This window comes from Ixodes scapularis, unplaced genomic scaffold (assembly GCF_016920785.2).
Source record: "Ixodes scapularis isolate PalLabHiFi unplaced genomic scaffold, ASM1692078v2 ptg001496l_1___fragment_2___debris__unscaffolded, whole genome shotgun sequence".
Taxonomy (NCBI): Eukaryota; Metazoa; Arthropoda; class Arachnida; order Ixodida; family Ixodidae; genus Ixodes; species Ixodes scapularis.
The window spans coordinates 31,669-53,971 of record NW_024610156.1 but is presented as its reverse complement, the minus strand read 5'-3'; the positions used below and the strand labels follow the sequence as shown (position 1 = coordinate 53,971).

The following is a 22,303-nucleotide window of genomic DNA, read 5'->3' as shown; positions in this document are numbered from 1 at the left end:
CGGTGCGAGGTAGGAAAACGCAGCGGATTCGGCTCGCGCTTCAATACTTCGTCTAACCTTAGCCTGGGCTATTGTTGGTCGCGTGCTAAAAGCGCGAGCTATTTGCTTTCGAAGACACCTCGGCGGCTGCACGAGGGCTCGTGTGGCGCGAACGCCAATGAAGGCTACCGTCTCGCGCTAAAGCAGCCTCCGGGGCCAGTCCATGCTAAGGTGAGACGAAGTATAGCTTTAACTTTGCTCGGTTTAAATTTGGCTTTTTAGCGATGGAGCAATAGTCTTGAGCGTTAATTTATCACTTTAAAATGCACATTGGCTGCGGGAGAAGCAATTACACCTTGCACGTCTGCGCTAGGCGCGCCCAGCTGTGACCCTGAGAGGTTCCGAGGTTCGGAGCTGTCTTGAGCGTGTTATTGCATTACGATGTCTCCTCTCCGGATTCGAAGATAAGATTGGCTGTGCGGGCGGAAACAGAGGGCACATTGGAAATTGGGAAAGTGATTTCGCTCGGGGCTTAGGCGATACATGTCGTCGCGGAATGGAACTAAACCGAATGTCTCGGATTCTTGGCCATCAGTGTGCGTAGGGTTCTTAAGAGCAGGCGACATACTCACTCGAGCCAGCCAAACGAGAAATTCCCCAGTTTAGCCGGGGTCGCGGTCGGTGGGGACACCCCCAAGGGTGCCCGTCCAATAGCGTCCAAGGGTGCCCAAGTTCGTCCGATGACGTCTTTCGGCTTTGGCCATCTTTGGGGGCGTGCCCCTCCAGGCCGGAAGTCTCCAACAACTTCAGCTCTGGTGCCGTCATGTCGCCTGCACAAGCTTCCGACCTTCAAGCTCACGTGCCTCCGCGATTCAGGCATCCTACTTTCACCCCTGCTTTTACCCCGTCTATTCTGTTCACCGGGGCATGAACATTCAACTACCCCCATGTCAGACTCGTCATGCTTGCCTCCAAAACGCCTATCTAAGTGCGTCTGGGATAAACCGAAGGATTATTTCACGGCAGCGTTTGCTCTGCGCGTGGTGAAAGAACTGTGGCTGTTAATTGCACCGCGTGTCAAGCGAACGTGCCACCGGGCGAAGTTCGTCTGCTCTTCGCCGCATAATCGCTCCAGAGGCCAGATTCTCGGCCGTCAGAAGCAAGCGAGGAATCCATTTAATAGTAGTACAGCCATTTTTACGTTCTCAAGTTAAAGCAATACACAAAGGGCTTTCACAAACATCTCGGTCTAAACCGAATCGACAACTCTTTGGATGGTGGACATACTTGCTGTAAGTGAAAAAGTCATTTTATTTCAGGCAGTGCGTCTCGTTACCACGAACAAAGAAAAAAACCCAAAAGATTAGACAATGCATAGGTGTACTATGCTGCACATATTTCCATAGAACTACGTGTGGGTGGAACTAAAGTGGTGGCACAAGAAATGAGAGGGGGGTTAACGCTTCGCCGAGTCGCACGAGAGAGTCGTGTGAACTGCCCGTGCCCCATAGCACTCGAGCTATGCCGCTCCGCCGCTGTCCACTCCACAGTCGATGAGCGAAGATTGCGGAATCACGGCACCCCGAGCGGCGTCTATCGCCGTTTCAATCAGACAGGAGCGCGTCGCGTTAAAGGCGAGCTAACGAGCAGGCCAGCAGATAAGGGACGCGCGTGCGCACTGTGCTGTTTTCGGCAGCAGGTGGCGTGCCGTCAGGTGTTATCCGTGTCAAGTCACCTCGGCGGCCAAGTTTTTTTTTGTTTTTTGTTTTTTTACACTGATTTACAAACTTTGCACTCCCTTCACGCGCGGAGAAAAACGTAGTTTTACGTAAAAAAAAAAAGACATTTCACTGAGAAAGCAAACATATAAAAACCACTACCCCGTTCACACTAGAGTTGTCCACCAGAATTATTAGGTACTGAGCTCGAATAACACGAACAAGCTCTCGTCCCACCCACGGGATGATCAACTTCCCGCCAGGCGGAACTTTGGATGACTTGAGATCAAATATGGGGGGTTATACAGGAGCGGTTGAGAGTCCAAAGGCACAACGGAAGAGCCGATTGAAAGTAGACGGCGCATGCAGCTGTCTCCATCACACGGCTTCTTTGACCTTGGTCATCTTCAGCGATTCTTCCCAGAGTTGTTTTGCCTTGATCCGGTCGGTGGCCCAAGGGACGGCGAAAGACTTCTTGCAGTCCGAAAAATACTTACCGCTGATGGTCTCTACGTCTTCGGAAACAGCCAGGTAAACGGTCGTTTCGGATCCCTGCTTAACGTTCTGGAGAAAAAGGACAAACATTTCGCAGAATGATCAGTGATCCTCCTGTCCACTTGACCTTCGGTAGAACTCCTTTCTACTTGACCTTCGGCTACATATTCCATGACCTTAGACTTCAACAACCTAGCCATCCATCTGCATACACTAGACCCGACCACCATTACAACACTCGAAACGACAAGTATATACTCCCCAAAATCAGGACAAACATAGGTAGACAAATACTCTTATTTCACATTCCAAACTTCCTTAATACACAGAGTTATCTTCATACACTTATTACATCAAGTGTATATCACTAAACACATACAAAATCATAGTGAAAGAAACTCTGTTGCCAACAAATGTTAGAAACTGATCTTAAATATCTGGTTTTATCCTATTTGCTGTCTCTGCTTTTTTTATGCGTCCTTGTTTTTTAGTATTATAGTATAGTTTTTAGTATCAAATATGTGTACTATATAAATGTCATTGATATGCATATTTTGTTATTCATTATATGTTATTTAAGTGTGCTTCTTGTTTTAGCGTGCTCTGCTGTCGACGAGTTTCATTGTCTTTTTAATATTTTATTTGTGCAGTGGTACTGAGGTCTCGTCAGACCTTCTGGTTTTTGCCTTGGTACTCCAGACAAAATGTATTGTCTAATTTGACTAAAATAAAAAAAAAAAAAACTAAGGTGGTCAACTAACTTCTAAAAGCAGGTTTACACACTGGTGTCTGCTTGCGACCGAGTGCATTGGACCTCTTGAGAACACAATGGCATGCTGGCGCCATCTATATGAGGTTTCCCCGGAGTTGCATTTCACTAGAGCGAAGGTTTTGCAACATTTTTTTAAATTAAATTTACGTACTATTTTGACAAAGGATTGTTTATAACATTGTCAAATGTTTTTCGAGAGAATAGTGAAAAAATCCTACGTAAAAAAAGGAATATGCAGAAATCTAGCGTTCCACGGCTACCCGATAGATTCCACCAGTGCGTACTCTCATCATAAGAGATCACGAGAGGTTGTAACGCACTAGGTTGTAAGCACTCGCAAGTGTGTGAACGAGCCTTAAGACAACTTAATACTTTCGTGCACAAGTGACCCAAATGCCTTCAAGTTAACTATGGTTCAAGGAATCAACCAGTTATACCCTTGTTGCACCAGCGCTCTCATCTGTCATTAAGCCAACGATCGTTGGCATCCCCCAAGTGTCATTGAGCTGAACTAAGTTGCCCGGTATTACAGGGTGCATAAGCCTAACAACCCCAGCTGAGAGGCGCGCCAAGTAACGTTGCTAGAACAACTCAGTTGGGAAACTGACGCAGGAGCCCGCTTTGAAAAAGGTGGCTCCGATCCGTACTCGAGAATCGAACTAGACGCGATCACAACGCTGCCATTTCTCCCGCAACGGCCACTCCGGGAACTGCACGGCAAAGCAGCTCTCAAGTTTTGACTCGCCGCTAAAGGGCGGCGCTGTAATCGTACTTAGTTCGATCTCGGTGGACGCGAACGGTCCGGGTTTCGAGGACGGGTTTCTTAAATGAGTGGTTTAGTAATATTAAATATTGAGGACATTTCCCGCTAAATGGGGATACGCGCCCGACTACACAGCTCACAAGAAAAGAAACCAAGGGGCATCTCCTAAGAAGAGAAGAAGAAAAAAGGCTACCATCTCAAGTTGGAACCGTTGGTCGGTACGACATCAACCTTCAAGAGCCCTCCCCATGTCTCAGAGAGGGCACACCAGGCCACCGCGGAGGCAGCTAGCAGCACCAGCTCTGCAACTGGCCTAACCTCTCGGGAAGAAGCAACCGAGGAAGCTCCCATTGACCCAGAAGAAAGAGCCGAATCGGCAAAAGAAGAACGCAAACTCTACCTGAAAGGCCTTCTATTGGCAGTAAAAGGCCCAATCCCGCAAGGATACACGAGGTGGAAGAACGTACGATTACGAAGAATCAGGATTGGTACAGCCTTAACACCGGCAGGAAAAGCAACGTTTACAAAAAAAGGAAGAAGGAAATGAAGACATCGACCCTGTGTGCAAGAAGTGCATCGCAGGAGGGTTGCTGGCAACAACACGCATACTGTGGGTCTGCAAGAGTCTGGAGGAATTCAGACACGACGCATGGGCCTCGCTAACGAGTGAGGCGAAACCAAAGGATTTAGAATCCTGGGCCCACCCAAAAGGACAGGCACAACACAGAAAGCAAATCCTGGATTCACTAATACATTTTATCAGGACATCCCGGGTCCATCCATTCATCTAACCTAATCATCATCATAATCCCCTCTTCCTACAACCCTCACAACCCCCTCGCTCCCGCCTCAGGTTCACCAGACCATAGGCAGGCGAACCTTTCTCATCAATAAAGACACGATTTCAATCAATCAATGTCTCAACTGTAAATAAGTTGTATATATCTTGTTTGTAAACCAGAGTAGTCTAAATTATCGAACATTTTGGTGCCGAAACCCGGGAATCCAGCGACCATAAGAGATCAGCGAACAACAAACATGAAGCGGCTCCAGGCGAAAAGGTTGGTGACGCAAGCCGAAATCGAACGTCTAAACCAAAAGACCCAAGCTGCGGTGTCAATTGGAACTTCAGGCCTCATCACGAAGAATGGCTCGCAGAAATAACGGACGAGCTGGATGGCCTGGCAAGGGAACTCAAGGAGCAAGATGCGCTCATCGAGGTCCACGTTAGGGGTATTCCACACGAGGGAGAAATCCCGGGGATTTCTCCCCGGCACGCGCATCCCACGACGAAAACGTCAGGCTTTGCAATGTGCAAAAGCCTCGCGTTTTCATCTCGCACTGGCTAAATTTCTCATCTACAGCGAGTGACTCGTCGCTACTTTAAAATGGCTGACCAACTACGCTGTCTAATTATCCACACAACCCTAATTATGTAACTAGAACATTAGATAATGCTGAATTCATTTAGTATATTACGAACAGCACTTTCACCCGGCGCTATAATATTGATAGAGATATTTAGATTTCAGCAGTAGTCTACTGTTACGCATACTGAGAGGTAGAGGGAGAGGACTAAGGTGTAAATGGTATAAAACCTACGCATAAATGACCTGCTGTATACATGAAATGGCGGAATGAATGGAAAAAATTGTCTTAACAATTTTGGTGAATTTTTACTTATAAACTTGCACGAAGCAGTTTCTGCTTGAGCAGTATTCCAGTTTCTTTTCTAGATACGACGTTCGGAAGTGGCCTGCTAACCATAGCTCCGGCACACAGTCCACGTCTGGAGTTTCGCATGATATTTCCGGCAAATACCGCTATAATTTATACTGACAAGATATAAATCGACACTTTGCCTCTAATTTATGAGTTACCTTGTACTTCAAGTACCTGCGTCGATGTACCCTGCTCTTGAACCCCATAAATGATACGTTGGCGAATTTGTTGCAATACAAGCTATAGTATTTCTTTCACCCAAGGTACGAGGGAGAAGACAGTGGAAACAATCTGAACATCCCCGAGCTTTAAAATGCAGTTCTAGAAAGCACGCACAACACAATTCGTCAATCAATGGCGTTCTCGTCAGAAATTATGTTATGGGTCTCGGGACACCAATGATTGCAGCAAGATTTACCGAACTCTTATTCTACGTCCATTTTGTGAGGTATGATCAAAGTACTGCCCCTACTTTTATTTGACACAAAAGAAGCCTTATTAAGGCAAATTCGTAGTGATGCGAACCTTGCCATAGGCGTCGAGAAGTCGGTTGAAGAGCCAGGTTTGCATATCTTCGCTGCGGTTGGCGATGTCCGACCGTACGTAGCCTGGATGGCAGCAGTTCACTGTCACTCCTGCACGAATGAACCAGTGTTAGTAGAACACTACCTTCCCAAATCACTGACCAAAGCAACGGTAAAGGATAACACAAATCTTCATGTTAGCATTTTAGGCGGTAAACACGCGATTGACGCACTCAGCACAGATAAATAAATAAATAAAAAAAAAACACATAACATAATTTGCTACATTTGCAAAGGTTTTCAACCGATACAACGTTCACTTCCAAGAGACTATAGGCCGTTCCTCTAAGAAGAGCGGAGAGAGAAAAAATGCCCTCCCCCTCTCATCCTGGGCGTCGTCTGCTTCGCCGAGTGGGCTATATTTAACATCCGGCTGGCGTTCCACACTCGGTATAAAATCTAGTAATTTTGAAAATTTCAAGCGCAGGTGCGCGATTTCAATATGCAAGTTATCTTGTAATGCTATGTTCGATAAAAAGACTAACCGAGTCTAATTGCGATGTTACCTTCGTGCTAATGAAAGAAAATGGAAAAACTGTGTCAGAGTGGCCAGCCGCTCCGCCAAAAAGTAAATCCGGTTGCTGTAGGTATTTTACTATACTAAGTTCGTACTGGTGGAGGCCTTTAGCGACAATGAGTGAGAGTCTGGAATAATATGTAAAAACGTGCCCTCATGGCGAAATAGACTCAGTGGTTGAGTTGCTGGCTGACTCCACTGCTATTGAAGTAACGGAACAAAGATACGCTAGTTCATCTTTTAGTGAAATAAAACAACAGAGCGCTAATGGCTGATTTTGGAGTAGCCATAAATATTCTAAGGACGCGTGCCACTTCACAACGACAGCTACGAGCGAGATATCGATGTTCGGTACAGCCCGCCGGTACAGTCCAAAGATGGAGAACGGCAACCTCCCGATTTGTCGTCTGCTAGCAGAGTCGGGCGCGTGCCTCTCGTTTTACCCCGCCGAACTTGCCGAACTTCCCGGATGTGTGGAGAGGGCGCTGTGGTCTAAAAAAATGGCGCCGCCCTGAGAGCGTTAAATGGAATGGTCTATGGCGGCTGTAGCTAGCTAGCCGTGTGTGACCCCTCATCACCCGATCGGTGGTGTGCAATCCTCGTCGTGACCAAAGGGATTGCCTAGGCAACAGCGATGGGGAGAGTAGCGCGTCGGCACAGAGAGAAGAGAGCTACACTCCAAGAAAAAATGGAGGAAAAAGGTAGCAACGTAGCAACGGCGCATTTTCCTCCCTTCTACTGACGCACCCCCAAGCGGACACGAGCAGAAGGGAGGAACGAGACGTTTTTCTCCTTCTCCAGGCAGACGGGAGAAAACCTCCGCCTTCCCGACTCATCTTTCGGTTTCGTTTCTCGAGCACGTCGCACACGTTGATTAATACATGTTGTTGATTGAGCTTCAGCGGCGATGAAGGCCGCTTGTAATTCCGCCTCCCAGTCCAAACGTGCAGAACATTTCGGTTGCATTGACGTTTTTACCACTAAGTTTATCAAACGAGCAAACGAAGCCTCCAGAAATAGTGAAGTTCCGGAGCAGTGCCAGCAGCGCTACGTTCACTGGGCTAAGATAACTATCTCCGGATTGCGGAACCCACGCGGGACCATGCGGACCACGCGGAACGACGTGTCCAACGTGGATGTGTCGACGTTGACGACTTCATGGAAATCGCGGAAACTGCGTCCAAGACAGTCAGGTTTGCTGCCCGGTGCCTGGGTGCCTTTTCTGCTGAATTCGGTTCTGTTTTCTAATGCCGAGAGCCAACCGGTAGTCAACGCGGTTCTGTATTTCTGCGTGTCAGCAACATAGCAGCAACATCGTGATGGCAATGTTGGGTTGTGAACAGAAGACTGGAATTATCGCCAATATGACCGTGTGTTCGCGTATCAGTGGTGTAACAACAATATGGGATGACGTAAACTGTCGGGCACTGATGCCGCTGGTCGGGCCGTGATCGGAGGAGGCGGGGTGTCAAAGGTTCCCATTCCGCTTCACATTACAAAAATAATCCTCCCATTCGTAAAATTGCCCCGCAGTAGCCGACGAAGCGCTGGCGCTGCGGTTCCGTTAGGAATTTAGGATCGGTCCCTTGCGCGTCGTCTGCAGCCTAGCTCCTGCTCTGAAAGGCGTTGGCACGCGGCCAACCAAGCCGCCGCAGAACTTGTCAAGCAAATAATGACCGCTGTACCAAGTCTATTTAAAGAGAACGTGCGCACCAAAGCAAAAAGTAAAATGCTATAGTATATTATACAATGTTTTCTCGCCACGAAGTGCACCTATCCGTGGTTTTGCCTCTTTTCTTTAGGGCACGCCCGTAAGCAACGGTCATATAACGGAATTTTCTGCTCGCGCGTCCGGTTAGTAAAGTAGGTCGCTGATAAGGACCAATAGATTTCTAGGAGGCCGTTAAGCATGATCCAAACCAACGCGCTCTTGTGCGCGCGTAGGCCGTGCGCTTCCCGGAAATTGCGTATTTCGTGACGTCGCGATGATTCCTTGCGCCTTCAGGGCGCGCAAAAGAAAGCTGGATGGTTTGAACTTTTTCTGAACGTGTACGAAAACGTAGTAGGGCGCTCCTTACTCGGGCATTCGGTGAAGGGCACTAGTTCCGGCTCCGCGTTTCTTTGCCATCTGGCACAGATACTCTACGCTCGCCCGAGGGCGGATGTCCTAACCAACGCGCATGGTTGTCACTCAGAAAGCGCTTCGGAAACAGCAAAAACGTCACGAAATACGCAACTTCCGGGATGCGCATGGCCTACGCGCGCACAAAAACGCGTTGGTTTGGATCGCGCTCTACCGTGTTCCGCGTACCGCACCGGAAGCCTTGAAGCGCGCTTTTAAGCGCGCGCCCGGGCAATACCGGGACTGTGGGCAGCACGCTTAAATCGTAATGGGACGCCAGTGCCGCTTCTGGGAAGCGCTACAAAATGGAGCCACGGTATGCCGGGAGTTTCCCAACTCTCCATAATCAAAAAACGTTGACCTAAACCCAGAAACGCGTCGAAATTAAAGGGGCCATGAAACGAGTTTTCTACTCGTGGTAAATACTACTCAAAATCACTCCTCCTATCATTAATAACTGAATAAACTTGCCGTAGTTTTTATTTTTAAGCAATGGCGGTCGGCAAAGTAATAGGACAAATATGTGCGCCGTTCGTCCCTTCAGCTCACAGCCAGAACAAGCGGCCACGTGGCCTGGTGCTTATGGTATGCCACCAACGTTAACTATAACCACGCGCTGGAGTCGGCAAAGTAGAAAACGCGTGATGAGCTCCAGGTATTGTCCGGCAATTCTCATCACCGCACTGGTTGGACACGAGCCGCTACCCGAGTGTCCGCCGAGGCACTGATTGTTACGAGCCAAAGTCGGCTGCTCACGCAGTTCTCGTGTCCAATCTATGAACCGCGCTCGACTGTCGTCAGGGTTGTGATTTCGATTCCACAATTACGTCATCGAGCTTTGCAAAGGCAAGATTGAAAGAAATAGTCCCCTTTTATCCTCGCAATTTCACCGCGACCAAGAAGCTTCTGCCGAATCAGTGGGGGTCCGTGCAGGTATACTTGGTCCAGTGTTGGCGGTACCGCGTTACAAGTGACGGGGTTACCAATAACGGATTAATTTTTTCGGTAACTTGTAACGTATTTGTTACATTTTTTTTAGAACAGGAACATGTAACGTACTCACGTTACGTATTTCAAGTAACGTGTAACATAGTTCCGTTACTCGTTACTTTTTCTTCCCAAGACTTAAAAAAATGACACTTTAAATTTTCTCGTGTTTTTAGGCGCTAAACTATGTGAAGTTTCGAGTTTTTGCGTTTTCTTTTGCGTTTTTTAGCTTGAGTATTTAGGTGAAACAGTAAAAAAGTAAAAGTAACTATGTTAAGTTTGTGCATGAACATAATCTTGATTGAAATATGGCCCTTATGCATACCAGCAGATTAACTGAAGCCGGCAGCAAAATTGTTTATCACAATTAACACGCACAAGGAAGGGTCCATTTCAGTACAGCAGACTGCCTTATGCAAAGGCGTCGCCCCCCGCCATATTTCAGAGAGAGATGAAAAATATCCTGCGAGATTGTAAAGGGGTCATTGTCTATTTTGACGACATCCTGGTCACGGGGGCCACAGAAGAGCACTGTCGGAATCTTGAGGCAGTCCTAGAGAAATAAGTGATGCCGGATTGAAGCTCCAACAGGAAAAATGTTCACTGTTCCAGAAAAGTGTGGAGTACTTCCGCCGCATGCTTGATCCTGAAGGAATTCACCCCGTATCGAAGAAAGTCAAAGCGGTCCTCGATGCGCAAGAGCTGTCAAACGTCAAAGAATTGCAGAGCTACTTGGGATCACTCAATTTTTATCGCAAGTTATGTCAAACTTCCAAACACAGCTAGGTGACTGGTCCGGGTATCGAACCCGGGACCTCTCCATTTCCAGTAGAGCGCTCTACCGAATGAGCTAACTAGGGGTTAGACGTCAGTACAGCAAACGGGTTCTATCAGCTGCCACCAGTCTAACACCAACAAGGGTGAAAGCTTGCAATTTAAGGTTATGTTTATAGTGCAATTATAATGATAACGTGCGTTACACTACTGGTATTTGTATGCCTATAGACGATGCACAGATACCAAGCGCCATTGTTGAACTTTCAGGACGATATCTGCGCACAGACCCTGTGACGCGATCAATTAGAAAGTACAGACCTCCAGTACAGTACCCTCCCTGATGGACACTGTGAATTGAGGGGGAGGGGCGTGACAGTGGGGCTACGGGCGTTTGGTGGACAAGGTGGTAGCCGCACGGGAAGTGGGACTGAGCTAGAAACGACAACAACGAATGGTGGCTCTCGGAACTATGGGGCTTGGCAAGTACTTACGCTCGTGTGATCTGTAAAATTTCTGTAGTAGGGCACGTCGCACGCTCTGGGGACAACATATCAGTCGAGATGTGCAAGCTTCTCTAGTTACAGTTTTGTGAATGGAAAGATAGTCAATATACCTAGACTACCTCCTTCCAGCTGAAATACAACAAACTGTCCGTTAATGGAAAATTATACACGTACGACCCTGTCTCCGATAAAATTTGTGAGTCACGACTTCCGATATCCCAATCAGCTACTACCGATACACGAACAACTGTGCCCTCGGGACAACACGCTGCGTCATCCAGGCAACGTGATACGTCAGACACGTAGGGGTTACCGAGGGGCTGTGGTTATCGTGCATCCTTATCACAAGTCTCTATTTTATTTACTAATATCAGAAGCGTTGTCAGAAACCGCACCGAAATTTCTTCTGCTATTGATTCTTGCTCTGCCGATATTGTCGTGTTAACAGAGACATGGCTTAACAGTAACATTCGTGAAAATGAAATATTCGATTTGTCCAATCAATTTCATTTCTACAGACGAGATAGGGAAACGAGGCAAGGTGGTGGTGTACTAATAGCGATTAAAAAGGAATTTGAGTCATTCGCACTTCATATTGCGTCATGCTTAGAGATTATATGGGTGTCTGTAAAACTAGCTCATTGTAGAATGGTTGTCGGGGTTTGCTATCGCCCCCCGAATGATTCCTCTACCTTTGTTACTGAGCTCTATGATGCCATAAACATCGTTATCACACGGTACCCAACATCCCCTGTATTCTTGCTGGGTGATTTTAATTATCCAGGAATCAAATGGTCAACGTCCCCCCCTTCACTAAATTCGTCCTCGTCCGTTTGCCAGGAATTTATTGAGTTATGTTCATACTTTCACTTTACACAGATTATTTCCGAACCAACCAGAGTTACACCGACAAGTGCGAACCTGTTAGATTTGGTATTAACTACTCGTCCCGAGTTATGCTCAGAAGTAACATACATGCCGAAAATAAGTGATCACTCTCTACTAAATTTTTCTGTGACTATTCCTGTAAAAAAGTTTTCCAATAGAACTAAAGTGATACGTAATTATCCTAATGCTGACTTTAACCAAATCAATGATGAACTGTTTTTATTTCTACAAGCGTTTCTAAACGGGTTCGAAGCACGCTCAGTTGAATATAATTGGAAGCTTCTAAAAACGAAGATGACAGAGCTTGCTAACCGTTTTATTCCAGTTCGTGTAATCTGTTATAATCCGCAAGCACCATGGTATAATTCATTTATCAGGCGCCTTTCCAATCGAAAAAAACGCATGTATAGAAGTGCAAAAACGTCTAGTGACCAACATCGATGGTCTCTATATCGTACCTCGGCTGATGAATATAATTCTGCAGTCAAATCGGCGAAGGAAAATTTTCTAACCAACACATTACCAAATATGTTGCTGAACAATCCAAGAAAATTTTGGAATGTAGTGAACCCGGCTGATAGTTCGCGAATTGTACTAACGAATTTGGACGGTGAACCAATTGATGACAAACAGTGTTCAGATACGCTTAACAACGTGTTTTCCAGCGCTTTTTCGTGTGTTTTTTCTGACGTTTTGCCTTCATTTAGTAACCCTGAGTATTTACCCATGTATCCTGTGCAGATTGAGACTGATGGTGTTGCCAAAATTATTGACTCTCTCAAACCTTTCTCCTCCTCTGGTGTTGACTGCATTACTCCCATGTTCCTAAAAAACACGAAAGCCTATACCTCTGTCGCCCTCGCTAAAATTTTTCAGCAATCCCTCAATTCTGGTGAGCTCCCGCAGGACTGGAAAATAGGGAGGGTGGTTCCCGTGCACAAATCTGGCGACAAGCACTCACCCTACAACTACAGACCCATATCAATCACTAGCGTTCCTTGCAAAATTCTAGAACACATACTTTTCTCCCATATGGCGAACTATCTGGAATCAAATTCTTTTTTTCACCGCGCACAGCACGGTTTTCGCAAATCTTTTTCGTGCGAGACACAACTGGCTTTATTCACCCATAAGTTGCAATCTATACTCGATAATCGATCATCCGCCGACTGTATATATCTGGATTTCGCGAAAGCATTTGATAAGGTATCTCACCAGCTCCTGCTACTAAAACTAAAAAAAATAGGTATTGATATTAACATACTAAAATGGCTTGAATGCTTTCTCACACATCGTCAGCAATTTGTAACCGCGAATGAAGTCAGCTCTCTCCTTCACCCTGTAATATCTGGCGTACCCCAAGGTACTGTACTTGGGCCATTACTTTTCCTTGTCTATATTAACGATCTACCAAACTGTGTATCATCTTCGATTCATCTATTCGCAGATGATTGTGTTCTTTACCGGGAAATAACCTCTATCAATGACGTGCATGCACTTCAATCTGATATTGACGCTATCACTTCTTGGTGCAAAACGTGGCATATGACACTAAATGTTAACAAGTGCAAATTCATGCGAATCTCTCGTTGTTCCGCTAACTTACCTTCATGTCACCTTGATAGTAGTCTACTCGAAACTGTCGAATCATACAAGTATTTAGGCGTCCATATTACTTCTAATCTTAGCTGGCAAATTCACATCGACTACATTACTAACAAGGCTAACCGTATGCTTGGGTACCTAAAACGCAACTTTTACTCGGCCCCTACTTCTATTAAATTACTGTTCTACAAAACAATTGTGCGCTCACAACTAGAATATGCTTCAGCGATATGGGATCCTGGCATCGGAACTCTCGTTAATCAGTTGGAAATGATTCAAAATAACTCGGTTCGATTTATATAATCTAACTACCAACGAGCTGCTAGCGTATCCTCCATGAAATCTAACCTAGGTCTTTCTTCCCTAGCGTCACGACGCAAAAACGCACGACTTTGTTTGTTCCATAAAATTTTCCACCACACCACTTTACGCGGTGAACTGTTAACATCACCTTCATACATGTCGTCACGGATGGATCACCCACATAAAGTAGGAGTCATTTCATGCAACACTAATTCCTTTTTTTATTCCTTCATCCCACGTACGTCTAGTGACTGGAACCACCTTCCCTCTCTGATAGCCACTATTACTAATTATGATTTGTTTCAATCTGCCTTAAAAAATATATCTGATTGATTATTTAACTGTATCAGTAGAAGACGTTGTGTTTGCCGGTTTCAGGCTAGTGGACTATATAGTATCAAAGTGTATTAATCATTTGTAACCATTGTTTTTTGTTTTTTTTTAAATTTTCTTTCGTGTATGCTTTCCCAATTATTATTCCATTTTACTTATTGTATTTGCTGTACCACTCCCCTCTATAATGCTTCATGCCTTGAGGGTATTTATAAATAAATAAAATAAAATATGCTGAAAAAAAGAAGAAAAAGACACGGTAGTTTCAAAGGTTTGACACTAGAAGTGAACTTCAAATTTTGTTTTCATTTTAGCACTTGTAGAATCACTTTTATATAAAAGCAGAAAAAAACATCCTGAAACAATTGCATCAGTTTCGAAATGCACCTCATTCCAATAACGTACGCAGAAAAACAAAGAGAAATCTAGGCTCTGTTATAGAGCTACCATTGTGTAATACCCCATCATACGATTATCAGGCCCATCAGTGTTAGTTTAGCACCAACAAAAAATAACCACGCTCAAATAGCGTAATACTTACTATGCGGTCAAATTCCTCGAACAAATTATTCGAAGTAGATAACCAAAATCAGGCGTTCACGAATGCGCGTGCAAGATGAAATTTGTTTTAGGCCTTTGTTTTGGAAGAGTTACTACTGCAGCCGCTAGCACGTGCAGCGCGTGTAGCTACACTCGCAGCAGGGTCCTTGATGCTGGGATAATTTAGCAAAAGGCCTAATAAAAATGCAATGGACCGATCTCACCAGCCAGTTTAACCACGCCACCGCTGGCGCAATGCATTGAGAGAACTTTAGTTTTTCTGCACTTGCGACAACCTCGTTGGAACTCTCCACGTGTAGAGCACGAAACAGCACGAGCCGTCTCGTGCACTGCCGCCTTCCCCCTCTGAACTAAAGTTACGGCGGCCTTACGCACGCGCGGAACGCTTGGTGAAATTGGTCTATTGAATCGGCTCTCCTCGTTTATGAAATTCGCACGGAATTGGACTGAAAGTTTTAACATCCACCTTTATAACCGGGTTGAGAACGAAAATCGACCGAAAATGTGACTGCAGCTTAAATGTGTATCCCCGCGTGTCCTCCTCAAAGTGGCCACTCTACCACAAAGTACAAAGATCCGACTTCACATCAGTAATTTAAGGTGAATCACTGAGGCACACACAAAAAATGAAAGCCGTTTACAACTCCCGGCAACGCCGAATTGGAGCGCAGCTCTTGAGGAGAAGGAGGGGAGGGTACTGAGGGGAGGGTACTGAGGAGAACGGTACTGAGGGGTCACGTGACCTGGGGGGTACGTGATTTGGGGGGTCACGTGATCTGGGGGGTCACGCAACCTGGGGGGTTACGTGACCTGGGGGGGTCACGTGACCTTACGGTTACGCCGACGGCGACGCCGACGCCGCTCAAGCCGGAAACGGGCGCCTAAGAGCTGCGCTCTACAATTGAAGGTGAAACAAAACAAGAAATAAAAAGAAAACCATAAACGTTTCCCACGTCCACTGTCTTCCAGGTCCTACCATGCGAGCAACGCAGTATTTAAAATAATTCTGTTTAGAAAACATTAAACAGTCGTTTCGGGAGTGATGAACGTCTGTTTAGATCAATTTCCCGGCTAAATTTTCCGGGAAAGCTGACTTGGTGCGTAGATCAGGTAAAGTCGATTTCCCGGCTAAATTTAACGGGGAAACTAAATTGTTGTATAGGTCACTTGACGTCAAAACACATGACATCCCTTTCCGTGCCGAATTTAGCGGGGAAACTAGATTGCTTCGTAGGTTCCGTGGCGTCAGTTCACGTGACGTTAGTTCTCCCGCCCAATTTTACGGGAAAATTGAATTGCTGCGTTGGTTTCACAGTGTCGAGTCACACGGCATTGATCTTTCCCGCTAAATTTAGCGAGAATCGTGGTTTTGGTCACGTCAGGCGAATGTCCCGCTAACTTTTAGCGGGAAATGCACGGAGGAACGGACAACACTTTAGGATTGGGGGTTCCGTTCAAAATTGCTTCGTAGGAAGGAAGAAACTCACCGGTGCCTTGGAGTCTCCGACTGAGCTCGACGGTGAAGAGCATGTTGCACTGCTTGGTGGTGCAGTAGTTGAGGAGCGGGAACCAGTACTCCCCGAAACTGAGGTCATTAATGTCCAACCGGCCCAGCGTCTGCCCCACGGAACCCACTACCACGATGCGGCTGGGCTGGCTCCTCTTCAACAGGTCTGCGGGGAGTGCGGTCACGCCCTACGTTATCTTCGCTCGACACTAAAGAGCATAAAGCCACGGTCACGTTGTTCATATAGCCTACCAGGCACGTAGCCAGGATTTTGTTTCGGGGGGGGGGGGGGGGGGGGGGGGGGGAAGCGCCCCTAAGAAGATGCTTTGAGGGGGAGGGGAGAGGAGGCCCCCGCAAAATTGAAGATCTCGGAGGGCGGGGGGCCGTCCCCCCCCCCCTCCCCCCCCGCCCCTCCGTCCTGGTTACGTGCCTGCATCCTGCAAAAAGAGTCTGCTGCTGTCTGAGGCCTTCCTTGCATGACGATCCCATTGGTCATACAAGTACCGTCTGCACACATGTGTGAAGCACACGTATGTATAAAGCAAACGTAATTCCAACTTGCTCGAGGCGTATCCGCAGAGAAGTCTGCCATCCTCCGCGAACAGCGTGACTCCTTTATGATGTACGAGTGCGAATGCGGCTTAAATCTGATGTTATGGACGATCGCGAGCACGGCACCTGGCCGCCGCCATGTGTCTGCTCGTGCGGCCAAGTACGTGCCTTTGCAAGCTTGACGAAGCTACGTTCACGCGAACGCTGCACATACTTGAAGGATACGGTTCGGCACATGTGGGACGTCTTCTTAACTTTATCCATAGACCAACACGCTTTTAACAACACACAAAGAAAGTGAGCATTTCGCCCACACTGGGTGTGGGCACTGCGCGCGAGCAGAAGCCGGATTCTCGGGCCAAGTAAAGCGTCTGGGCATGCGCCGCCACGACAGCAGCGCCACCGCGCACTGGCCTAACGCGAGAGCCCCGCCTGGGTTCATATAGACGCTTTACAGCAGCTGTGCATGGGCGCCGCCATAACCGACCTTCAAGTCTTGTTTCCTCTTATTACATTTACTTCACTTCATCGTTACCATAGCGGGGCAGGTTGTTGCCATTTTAGTTTTTACAGTGTCCTTCTCCACAGCGATGGCCTTTCTGGAGGCTTGTCCACGCCCGCTTTAGTGGCTCGGCATCTGGGAAAGACAAGAGAAGGTCAGCAATGGCGGCTGTAATTTGGCGCGTGTGTAAAGCGTCTATACTAAAAAGAGTTGCACATCCCCACAGAGAAGACCCAAAACCGAAAATAAATAAAGTTTATTGTTTGCTTTCTGATGTAATTTTCTCTGGGTGCCGTTTCAGTTTTACCAAATTTCGTGTCATTCTTTGTCACGAACGGCACTCTGCATCACTCTAACTCCATGCCTCAAAGCGGCTTTGCAGTCACTGCAAGCGAACATGATGCACTTTCGCGAAATACTCGACACAGAGGAGGTGTGGGTCTATTCTAGAAAGGTAGCACACGTAGTGATATAGCAATAAAAAAAGTTTATTTTCTACGATACTTCTTTCGCTTCGATAAAACCTCTAACCACCAAAATAGCGTTCACCCTTTCGGCCCCGAACCTTGAAACAGACACATTTATTTAGTCCGCCTAAAATGAATCCTGTCATTTAATCCGACGAACCACAAATGTTTTGCCCACACCTCACTCCGCCTAAAGTCCGGACGTAACTGACGCTACGAGTCGACGGGACCAATCAAACAGCTTCAAAAGTGCAACGTCATGGCGTTCATCTTGTTTCTGTGTGCTTTGTTTCATCGCTAAACCAATAATGTTCTGGGAAGGCCCAGTGACTTTCCCTTCTATACTTCGTTTCAGCTGAGGTCCGAGCGCGGGCGATGTTATAAGCCGAGGGGCCAATCAAACAGCGAAAGAGGCACAACGTCATGGCATGCTCTCTGCAGTTGATAGGACTAGCCGGTATTCGGCGTCTCTCTCTGCGTGCTCCTCCGCCGGCTAATCCTATCAAGCGCAGAGAGCACGCCATGACGCTGCGCTTTTTGCGCTGTTTGATTGGCCCTTCGGCTCATAACATCGGCCGCGCTCGGACCGAAGCTGAAACAAAGTATAGTGGGTGTAGGCTCGTTCGTTTTGTGAGGGTTTGTCAGGCGTAAATTGATAACGGGGCAACAGTTCCCCTGCGAAGAATTATACTATGTGACATTGTAGAATTCTTCGTAGGGGAACTCGTCACTAGGCCTCGTTTAAGTCCAGACGCAGCCGGCGTTACGAGCTGAAGAGACCAACGAGACAGAGTGAAAATCCCACCATCATGGCGTCCGTCCTGTTTCTGGAAGTGTTCTATCATCGCTGAAACAATGAATAAACAGCAAAGGCACAGTGACGCGCTTCTGACGTTGCTTGACTCCTTAGCTCGTAACATCTGCAGCGTCTGGACTTATGCTGAAACGAGCTATAGGCGCATTCGGGTAGAGAAGCGCCGACTGACGGCACATGTATCCACTTGACACGGGGGCACGCGGGATCGCTGTGACATTCAGATGTGCCTCGTTAACGCCGGATTCAAAAGGTTGCAATTAAAGTCGGTGCGTTAAGAATATCAATCTGTCAGGTTGAGTCTTTCTACAGCGAATATAAAGCGAATATGATTAAGAGCCAGCGAGTCATGGTAGCACTTGAAAAGGATACGTCCATTGAGGAAAATATCCAATCGAAAAAATACGATGTTGCGTTCTCTGCTCTCCGTTTCCAAACGACTATCATCCCTCTAGCGGCTGACAATGAAGCGAAGGCGCCTATTGCAGTCGGCGACAGTGCTTCGCAGCAAGAGTATGCGAAGCATTGTTCTCAGTGAAAGAGGCGGCGGCATCTAAAAGTGCTGGGTGTGGAGCTAGGCTGCTATAACAAAGAAGCGCGTTATAAAGGATTACATGACAAGCCCCACGGCTGCAAGTAAAGAAGGACACGTACACCGTAATGCCTTTCGCCACTTTTCAGTGTACGTGTCGTTCTTTACCTGTAATCTCGGGGTTCATGTCATCTTCAATTTACACCCGCGTGTTTGCTCCCACTTTATAAAAGTTGTTCTAAATAAAACAATTAGAAACATAAAAACGACATGTCGGTACAGGCCTGATTTTTCCTTGACCTCATAAGGAAGCCGAAGTGAATTCAACTCGGCTGGGTCTACGGCATGCGCATGCTCGCTTGTACAATATATTATGCGAGTTTTTGCATGATGGGTGGCACTTTGGTTTTACAAGTTCCCTTTTGCCGCGAGACAAATAGAAGAGTCTTTCGTCGACTTCAGTACGAGTGTAGTAATGGCCCTTGGTGGAGCAGAATCGCACCTCCTCTCTTGGTAGTTAGTACCTCTATTTCAAGAGCGAAAGCAAGGTCGGCAGCCAGAATGATCTCTCTTTTATATTCGCGGGGGAACTGGGATTCTAAACCCCAAAACTAACCACGAAACACGCTGGATTGGGCAATCTGAAAAATTCGGTAACCTCGGTAACAGAACACAGCTGCAGACAAAAGGTCTTTCTGGAAGCGCACGGACGATGGTGAGAAGCGACTTTAGGAACAATAAATTGACCTTTTTAGAGCGCAGCTTTTAGGCGCCCATTTCCGCGATGAGCGGCGCGTCGCCGTCGGCTTGACCGCTGCGCTAAATTTAGCGAGAAATTGAATTGTTTACCCAAGTGGACCCCCTAGTACAAAGCCTATTGGGAGACCCAAATATAACGAAACACCATATTACCTTGGCGATTATGTTTGACGAGTTTTTACAGCGGCGAATTAATTCCTATGACCAATGTTCTGCTGTGACGAACGGGCCCATTACCTGTTGCCCTATGTCGAATTGAATGTGACGAAGGCTGCGGTGTGACTTATGAAACGAAGTAGAGTCGATCGCACTTTTACGAAGAATAAAAGCTTGAGGTTACTTAATTGCACTTGTTGTAGAACCTTACGGTTACTGTCGTCTATCAAGCGCGTATTTCCTAATTTTACTTAGGCATTCAATTATCATGTTATACAGGTATAAGGAAAATCAGTGATTTCGTAGAAAAATGCATATAAAAACGTAATTATAGTAAATATTTGTAGTTCAGCTGAACATAGGAAGATGCGTTTAATCCTGTTCATTCTGAAACGAGCATGATAAGATGGTAACACTTCGCCGTTTTATCTCGGCACCGTTTTTAAAGACTTCGTTGTCTTGTGGTCACAGTAAAGGGGGAAAGGGGGGGGGGCAGCTAAGAGACACTGCTTTTATCACTTTGTCACAAGTTAATCGAAGGGAACCGTAGTTATTGTCATATGGACTCCGTGGGTTCACGTGATCACGACGTATTGGTGGGTTTGTGCAAGGTACTTGCCTAGTAGAAGGTGCGTCAGTAAGAAATGCCCGAGATGATTAGCCTGGAAGGTGACCTCAAATCCATCCTTTGTCTCCTCGCGGTTTGGAGGAGCTGAAACGTCATCGCGTGGGAAAGAAAATGAAAATATTGCTATCTCTGGTAAAAACACGCTTTATTCACGCATTACCCAACTTTGTAAAAAATTGAGAAAGAAAAACACGCCACAAACGGTATTAGGCATCGCATTAGTCATAACTGATTACTGGTAAACAAGCATAATGATGGTAAAAAAATAATTAGGCTTCACGTTGAATGAAAATTCAGAAGTTTTATTATTATGTGAAAGGTTGCATGTTTGCAAAACGACGTATTAAAGTGTGCATGCAATAGTTTGTAATCGTACGAGGGGCTCGGTACGAAACGTGTGAACAAGAGGTATTGAACGCGGGGTGACGTTAACCTGTTCCATTTGTTTTCTTGAAACGAATCTGTATTACGGACGACGTCGTCGCTTCAACTTTGAGTATCTCCTGCTTTCGATGTATAAGACGGACTTTCATGGTAGCAAATCACTAGAAAAGGCTGGGAGTAAAAATACTGAATTTACAGCCCTTTCTTTACACACGTGGCGCCTATCAACAGAAATAACGAGATAGACTAGAAAGCACTTCCTGTAAAAATAACGAGTTACGTTTTCTGGCCGTACCTTTATAAATTCGACATGCACACCTGCATACCTCGTTCACAATTTTTTTATTTAACAAAAATGACGCATCTAGTTAAATGTTTTTGTTGATACTATTCTAATCACTGTACTGTATCTAATCTTAACCCCTGCAAATTTCATTTTTCGAGTACATGAATGAGCATTTACCGGCATGCGGTCGTGTATCGATCACCCCCTTATGATGCATGTTCATTAATAATTAATCTCATAATACTATAAGCCCCCACCGAGGACCTACGAGAGGAGTGAAGACAAAACAAATCAATGGACAATGTAATAAACAAGCAGGACACAGTGAAAAAAAAGGACTATACGACACCTAATACTCATATCAAATAGCACAAAAGTACACCCAAAATAAGAAGATAAGGTCTATTGGTTACATGGTAGATACTTTACAAAATCCAAAACCGTCTTGGACCACAGGCGAGCAGTGGTACTGCACTTGCAACATGTCACATCCACACAGCGGAGACACGTACGCCCATGGGGGCTTACTGCCATTAGCTGTCTAAACACGCTATGGCGCTCCGTGCATTCACGAGGGCGTCCATCAAACCATTCTGCCAAGCTTGGCCGCGAGGCAGCTATGTAGCTGCGTCGCCTTAGACACGACCACAAGGTCGTGTCGCCGCGGGGTCGACCGGGATCTCGAATTCGGCTCCCGACGTGCCGCTTTCTCTCCTAGCCACCGGATGGCGCTGCAGGCGCCCCGTGGCGGGCGAGGAGAAACCTCCTCGTCCATCGATCGAGATATACTCGGTGGGTCAGGGGGCGAGAGGCATCTTAGAATTTCGGTCGATACCGAGACGCAGGCAGGTGGGTGGCAACCAGATCTAGGATATCGCGGGACACGAGGCCTGGGGGCCTCTTTGTGTTTAGCTTTTGGCTTAACGTGCGTTTGTAAATATTTTGTGTAATGTCACTTGTATTTGTATTTTCGATTGAGTGTTTTGTAGCGTTGTGTTTTATTGTACCAATAAACTGGGAGCGGAATTCCGCTCCCGTGAAAGAACCAGGCTGGACTCGGCTTGTTGACGGACCACGTAGGAAACGG

The 22,303-nt window shown here is 46.5% G+C and overlaps 1 protein-coding gene across 1 annotated transcript in view; it reads right to left on the bottom strand.

Moving 5' to 3' along the window:
- Nucleotides 1-2,075: 2,075 nt before the first annotated feature.
- LOC120850630 (retinol dehydrogenase 12) overlaps nucleotides 2,076-22,303 on the bottom strand; it is a 37,878-nt gene continuing 17,650 nt past the window's right edge. Inside the window, exons 3-6 of the mRNA XM_042288274.1 lie at nucleotides 20,538-20,630; nucleotides 16,117-16,302; nucleotides 5,975-6,084; nucleotides 2,076-2,261 (exon numbers count right to left, since the gene is read on the bottom strand). Of these exons, the coding sequence (XP_042144208.1) occupies nucleotides 2,076-2,261; nucleotides 5,975-6,084; nucleotides 16,117-16,302; nucleotides 20,538-20,630 (575 nt within the window). The remainder of the gene's footprint in view (nucleotides 2,262-5,974; nucleotides 6,085-16,116; nucleotides 16,303-20,537; nucleotides 20,631-22,303) is intronic.